The sequence below is a fragment of the Mastacembelus armatus genome, chromosome 11 (genome assembly GCF_900324485.2).
Source record: "Mastacembelus armatus chromosome 11, fMasArm1.2, whole genome shotgun sequence".
NCBI classification, from domain to species: domain Eukaryota; kingdom Metazoa; phylum Chordata; class Actinopteri; order Synbranchiformes; family Mastacembelidae; genus Mastacembelus; species Mastacembelus armatus.
This window is the reverse complement of record NC_046643.1, coordinates 16,879,335-16,886,300: the sequence shown is the minus strand read 5'-3', so window position 1 is coordinate 16,886,300 and position 6,966 is coordinate 16,879,335. Positions and strand designations below refer to the sequence as shown.

Genomic DNA, 6,966 nt, shown 5'->3' with positions numbered 1-6,966 from the left:
CTAGCAATATTTGTCCAGTCTCTCCAAGATGTATTTTAGAGATTCCTACACAAATGTCAGTAATTCGGGGGGTACAAGCTGTTTTTAGAGGCGAGGGGGGCCAGATCTTTGCGTCGTGTTCAAATTCAAACGAGGTACTTTGTTCAAACGTGGACCCGTTAAAGACCGGCACCCCTCTCCTTGTTGCCAGGTTACTGTAGTGAGCATCCATTTTTGTCTCCTAGTTCCTGGTTTGTACCTGTGGCCACGCCTCCAGAGGTGGGTGGGTGGGTGGGTATTTGGGGGGCCCTCATGTCTCCATTGAAACTCTGCTGAGCCCGTCACAAACGCACTTCCTCTTTGTGTAGGGGTCTCCATGGCATCAATGGAGGAGGATTACCTCTTTTTAACCTTTTAAAAAATATCCACAATTCTTTCTGTGCCCCAATAGAAAAGGGAGCATGAATTATTTTTAAATTCCTCTCACTTTGATATATTGTTATCTTAATGGATTTGTAATTTGACAGTGTATTGTGTATTTTAATTTTATTTTATTTTCCCTTTTTTGTTTCCTGTTTTGTTCGGGTTGGGGGGGTTGTTATAGCTCTGCTCTGTTTGTTTTTTTTTTTTGTTTTTGCTTTTTTCTGCTAGTGGTCTGAAGCTGTGATCATCTAATAGCAACAGGGTCACGGAATTGGAACGTGCCAGTGCTGTGAACGGAGCGTTCCCATTCTGTGAATGAGTTGAACTGTTTCTGACCAGTTGTAATCGGGTGGGTCATTTCCCAGCTCTGCCCCCAGCAGAAGGCCTTTAACTCACTGTTATTGCTATTATGTGATATGTTCAAATAATTTTTTTTTTTTTTTTTTTTTTTTTTTTTTTTAGCCTGCAGGGAATTCTTGTGTTAATGTGCAAAGTAATAAATTGGTATTTTATGCCTATAATATAACTTGTGTGTTTTCATCATTGAGGACAGCTGGCATGTCTTCCGGAGAGCGCTAGTTGACCAGTTAACACCAGGATCTAGATGTGCATGTACTTTGTCACTAGATGGCATTCTTCACCAAACTAAACCAGACCGCATGGCTACTGGGAGCAGTAAAACATCGATGTAGCCCTTCTCTCACCTCAACAGTCCTCTAAGGATAGGAATGATGGTCTTTAGAAAAACTTGCTGATCATCTTTTTTTGGTTATTTTCATACATCCCTGTGTTCTTACCATGCCAACAAATGTAGATGCATGCATTCTGAGCCCATACCGTGTTCAGTCATCTTTGTCTTTACGCTGAGACAGTGTATGAACCTGAGGAGTTTCAGTCTTTGCTGTAATCATGTACTGTAGCTCAGGAACTAATCGGTGCAGTAGCTTGGACTGTCTGTGCTGTTTGTTTGGCACCATTTAAAAATCAGGCAGGTAAATGGGCAGAATAAAAGGAATGGGCTCTTCCCTGTACCTTAAATGTCTTGTTACTTACAAAACGGCATTGGGAGTACTACAGCCACAGCTCAGTATTTTTACTGATTGCATTGCCACTGAGCATAATTAATAACTTACAGTACATGATATATTATTATCTTAAAAGGACTTTATGAATTTTAAAGAACTGCTGAGTGACCCAGGTTTGTGCAACTGTACTGTGTCAACATTTCACGCAATAATCAATGAAGTGCTATTAAACAACAGTCACTCACAAAATGTCAGTCACTTTTGAAGTGAGGGGCTGCATTACCTTATTAACTGTAGTCTAATTTAAGAACACTGAATTTGGCCTCTCCTAACAGCGTACACATCTATCTGTTCACACAGGCCACCTATCATTGGTATGTGTCACCTTCCTCTGCCTCCCTTTGTGTATCATCCCCTCTCCACTCCCGGTTCCTGTGTCCTGGCTGGTTGTCATGACCACCGTTACCAAGGAGAGCAGAGACTACAGAAGAAAGGAAACCTGAACCACAGATCTTGATGCCACGATATATAATTCATTGGTACCGTGGCACACCAAGGTTACGGTTATGCAGATGCAGCAAGAGCAGTCTAAGGCAGGAGGGGATGTTTCTGAATATGAAGAGACAGCTGCTGTCAGATCCTTATGTTACATACAGGGCCTGTTTTTCTTCCTCTAGCTTTATGTTTAACAATACATTGATATATATATATATATATATATATATAACAATTTATATAATATGGGCTGGCTATTTTCAGAAGATTGTTTCACACAAGGAGGCATTTAAGTGAAATTCAATTAAACAAATATTAAACAAAATTTTGAAAGAAGTTACAGAATTCAGGGTTTTGTATTGTCCTCAGCATCTGAATGGAAAAATGTGAAGATGTTTTTTTTTTCTTATATTTTTCTGTGGCTTTTTACCATTTCAATGACCATCGTTGTTTTTTGGGGGGGGGGCATCACTATGAACCCCTGCTTGCTTTATAAAGTCTTTTTGTCTCTTTTGTGGCTGACAAAAAGGGAAGGTGAAAGCTAATTTTTGAGTGTTACTTTAAAACACATGTGAGTTTGTGTGGTATGGAGTAATACAAAGTGTGTAATCCCCACTGGAAAGGCCCTACATGTAGTCTTTGTGTTAACTGATCCACCTACAAACTCTGCTCCATCCCCTGCACATCCCTCCCTCCCTCCTTTTGTTGTCTCACCCTGTTTTGCCGTCTCCCTTCTGCATTTTTTTTTTCCTGGGGTTCAGTGTTGCTTTCATGTCACCAGCAGTGCTGAAGATAGGACAGTGTGAACTGATGATGTATTTACACAGAAGTCTGAATGTGCAGCCCTGATTTGTAATTTATACCCATGTTGTAACCGGACTGACCCATTTGGGCTGCGCTGCTACCAAAAGAAACGGTTGGGGGGAGGGTGAAGCCAGGCAGCAGCTGAAGTCTGAAGTGGCCTCATGCAGGATTGGAGCGCCGGAGCTGTTTATTGTCAACGAGACCCTTCAGCTGGCTACAGCAGCAGCGTCTGACGACAAGATCTGCTGGCTGTTATCCTCTGGAAACCTTTGCTTAGAGACACAGATTAAAAATCTGCTTCCTGTGACATTTGAGGTTGATTCTTGGAAAAAACACGATTCGACTGAGTGGAAGAACCTCTTCTGACTCTCATGGACTGTTTGTCTGTAGTGGATATTTAATTGATTCTGTGAGGACTAAACACTGGATATCTGTTAAACAGGTACAAAGCTATGCTGATTTTCATTGTGTAATTGAGTATCAGTATTTTCAACCTTGCTGTGACAGGATACTCATAGCAACATTAGTGGCCTTGATGCCAAGTATCAGGTTTTCTCAGTCTGATCCATCTAGGTAAGGCTACACCAAAGCAGGAGAGTGATCTGAAATACAGTGCAGCTCAACAATCGGCCTCCTGGATTTGAACCACCTGTCGAGGGGAAAGAACCACTTCCACTCATATAAAAAAAAAAGCCTGGCTGAGATCCATTTCATCCCCAAAGCTTGGAGCGTGAGGCCTGATCGATCCTGCTTCCACGGGCTGCCACAGGTGGCTGCACAGCTATCAGCTATTCAATAATGCATTGACTCAAACTCAGCAATGAAAAGGAGGAGAAAGTGTGTAAGCCTCTGATCCTTTGTAAAGGTGAATGACTGTCAAGAGAGAGCAGGCAATTACTTCTGGATAACCCAGTGAACTGAGGACACGTGGACGTGAAGACAGTGAGCAAATGTTGAAGAGAAAAAGAAAGAGAGAAGAAAATGGCTGTTGACAAAGTGACACTGGGGCAAGCACTGTAAGAACCTTGGCCAAGCTGTACAGAAGGAAGACAAGAAAGCCAAAGCAATAGACTGAAGAATAACAGGATAAGAGCAAAAATCAAGACTTACCAAGGAGAAAAAGTAAGAAAGACACTCAGAAGAAGCTGTAACTTGAATCAGTTGTTGGGATCATGGTGAATACTGGCATGCAGCTGATCAGCTTCACCTGCGCGGTGACCGGCTGGATCATGGCGATCGCTGTCACAGCCTTGCCTCAGTGGAAAGTGTCGGCCTTCATAGGCAGCAACATCCTGACCTCAGAGATTAAGTGGGAAGGCATCTGGATGAACTGCATTTACCAGACCACAGGTCACATGCAGTGTAAGACATACGACTCCATGCTAGCCTTGCCTCCAGACATCCAGGCGGCCCGTGCCCTTATGTGTTTGGCCATCTTCATGGGCTGGCTCTCCTGCACTGTGTCCTGCTGCGGCATGAAGTGCACCACCTGTGCTGGGGATGACCGCCGGGCCAAGGCTGGTATTGCACTCTCTGGTGGGGTTCTCTTCATTCTGACAGGCCTGTGCGTTCTGATTCCGATTTCCTGGACTGCTAACACAGTCATCCAGGATTTCTACAACCCCAGCGTGCCCGTGATGCATAAACGAGAGCTGGGTCAGGCTATTTATCTGGGCTGGGCAGCTGCGGTGATTCTTATGATCAGTGGAGCAGTTCTGAGCAGCACCTGCCCTCTCATGGAGAGGAGCGGCAGATACCGCAGGGGTTACATAGGTCGTAGCTTTGCGAATTCTCCCGCTTCAGCACCAGATCCCCCAAAACCTATTACATCTAATAGTCTACCAATGAAGGAGTACGTATAGGAAGATAACTGGTTCTTTCCTTAAATTACACCCTGTTCATTTTAAGCTATAAATTGACATCTATATATTTATTATTATATTGAAGCTATATTTTGCATATCTATTTGTAACATTAAGCTTGTTTTCATTATGTTTTATTTCTACGGTTATGGTTTACAGTATTGCCTGAAGAAAGCCCATTGTCTCTGGTGAAATCAACAGCATTCACAACAAAGCATTTTGTTGGCTTTTATGATGGCTTGTGTTGGAGATTGCAGTGATTTATTAATCAGTTATTTATTGACATTATGTCTGGATTTGTCACAGAAAGCCTTGAGTCTGTGTGCCTACATCCACAGTACGAAATAAAACAAGTTTGTTAAAGTGTGCTCCACTGGGTTTTGCAACTTTCTTTATCTTTGTGTGAGTGTGCTGGTTTTAACAAAATAAATTGGGCCTGTTTGATCATTGCAGACCACAGTGTGATACAGTTACTTTCACATCATGAACTAATGCCACAAGTGTGAAAATGCATCTTCTGCAACATCCAAGGACATTTATATGACAAAATAAAAATCCAGTCCTTTTACAAACATGTACAAAAATGTGTCCATTTGAGGTATAAATGCAAGTTCTTGTTTTTGCTTCAGTGCTTCTGTTCTTCTCTTCTATCCTCAATAGGTATGAAGAGAGACTCATAAATTGATCCACTTATTCCTTCGCTTTTACTCTCTTCATTCTGACTCCATAAAGAATGACACTTTGCAAAGTGTATCTGAAAATTGACAAAAGGGATTAGTTGGTTTACAGTTTAAATCATATAAAAAGGATAAGTAAATACAATGCACTGCCAAAGGAAAAGATCTTATTCAAAATCCTGACATAAAACTAATATTTTTGACATTTTTCAATCAAATCTCCAATGTTGACAGAGGGCTTTACTCAAATATGAGTGTGCAGAGCTCTGTAGAAAATCTTTGTTAAAATAAAAATACAACAGAATCGAAAAGAACACATGAGACTATTAATGTATTTGTTTGCATTAACATTACAATGAAGTGACACATTTATACAGGGCAGTTTTACCTGTGATGTTGTCATCTGCAGTGGGAGACTCCAGGGATTTCCATCTCTCAGGAGCAGATTCTAGAAGTGAGAGATTGTCTGCTCTGAGCGTCTGGAGCAGAGTTTTCCTCCTCAGAAATCTGAACACGAGTTGAGAAAAAAAAAGAAAAAGTCTCCAAACATAACGCAAACCCAACCTGAAGTAAGCATGAACAGAAAGGATACTGGTGTCGATAGTGACGCTCAGCATCCTGCAGCCACTCCAGCATGTCAGTGACTGATGGGGCAGTGGCTGAGCGCTCGGTTACAACGGGCAGACCCAGACTGTCTGTGTTCTGCTCGTACAGCTGGAAGACTGCACAGACCTGGTTACTGATGGCATCCCGGACCGACTGCAGAGAAGTCCTGAAGGAAAGTGGAAGAAATGGATAGATGAGCTCACATGGAACATACTCTAAAATAGATTTGTGTCGAATTACACTATCATAAAAATGGCACATGGGTATCCTGTTTTTATGTACAGTATGCTTTTATGAGTACAATTTGCCACAAGGTACAATAAAGGCAACAAGAGCAGGTAAGGAACGGGCAGTGATGCAGAAATAAAGGGGCTGATGGTACATCACTTTTGCTTTAGTGGCATTTACCGATTCAGCATTGTATTTGAATCACTTTAATTAGGGGTGAGTAGAGGGCCGTAGCTCATATTGGGCCATGGGTGAGAGGTGATTTTGAGGCAACCTGAGAAGAGAAGTCATTTTATGACTGTCGCAGTTCACATCCTAAGGAAAGATTCATCACTATAGTCTTAATATATGTTTCACTTAGGTACTTACATCTTATCGTTGAGTTTGCCCAGCACCGTATCTGTTGCTTGCAAGAGTTTGAAGCGCAGCCGTCCCTCCAGGTCAGGAAAGAGTCTGAGCGGCGTGTTGGAGATCTGGACGTTGGACAGCGCTCTGGATTGCTCTGCCAAATTCCCAAGAGACGACAACAGAGGGGTGCACTCGGCCAAAACGCTCTTCCATAACTTTTGGTTGTTTTCCACACACTGGAAGCTTTTTCTCAGTGCCTGATGAAGTGATGTCAATGCGGGTTTGGACATTTCTGGCGCCGATTTTAGACATTAGTTAACTAAACAATCAACGCCTCGTGTGTACACTAAACGACACTTCACTCTAAATATTTTGGTCCGCCTTGACAGCGACGACCTTCTTTAATACGGCTTCTGTAAACCTTCGACCCTTTGGTTAGCTTCGCTGGTAATAACATCACATGTTGGAATGCATTTCCGCCCTGCTGATGTAAATATTGACGTTTGGCGCTGTGATTGG

At 42.3% G+C, this 6,966-nt stretch overlaps 2 protein-coding genes across 2 annotated transcripts; one reads left to right on the top strand and one right to left on the bottom strand.

Annotated features, from left to right (window-relative positions):
- Window positions 1-3,701: 3,701 nt before the first annotated feature.
- On the top strand, window positions 3,702-4,588 carry cldn35 (claudin 35). Its single transcript, XM_026300689.1, has one exon. It carries the CDS (start codon window positions 3,899-3,901, stop codon window positions 4,586-4,588), a length of 690 nt encoding a protein of 229 aa, XP_026156474.1. The 5' UTR covers window positions 3,702-3,898.
- Window positions 4,589-4,964: 376 nt separating this feature from the next.
- airim (AFG2 interacting ribosome maturation factor) lies at window positions 4,965-6,920 on the bottom strand. The gene is made up of 4 exons (XM_026300691.1): window positions 6,469-6,920; window positions 5,858-6,037; window positions 5,654-5,772; window positions 4,965-5,342 (listed from the first exon to the last, which is right to left on the bottom strand). Exons 1-4 carry the CDS (start codon window positions 6,735-6,737, stop codon window positions 5,302-5,304), a joined length of 609 nt encoding a protein of 202 aa, XP_026156476.1. The 5' UTR covers window positions 6,738-6,920; the 3' UTR covers window positions 4,965-5,301.
- Between the last annotated feature and the right edge of the window lie 46 nt (window positions 6,921-6,966).

Excerpts from the sequence above, each read along its gene's own strand:
- cldn35 (XM_026300689.1), top strand. The coding sequence starts at position 3,899 with ATGGTGAATACTGGCATGCAGCTGATCAGCTTCACCTGCGCGGTGACC.
- airim (XM_026300691.1), bottom strand. The coding sequence starts at position 6,737 with ATGTCCAAACCCGCATTGACATCACTTCATCAGGCACTGAGAAAAAGC. Across the intron at positions 6,038-6,468 it reads GGCAAACTCAACGATAAGAT|GACTTCTCTGCAGTCGGTCC; the intron begins GTAAGTACCTAA and ends ACTTTCCTTCAG. Across the intron at positions 5,773-5,857 it reads GAGCGTCACTATCGACACCA|ATTTCTGAGGAGGAAAACTC; the intron begins GTATCCTTTCTG and ends ACTCGTGTTCAG.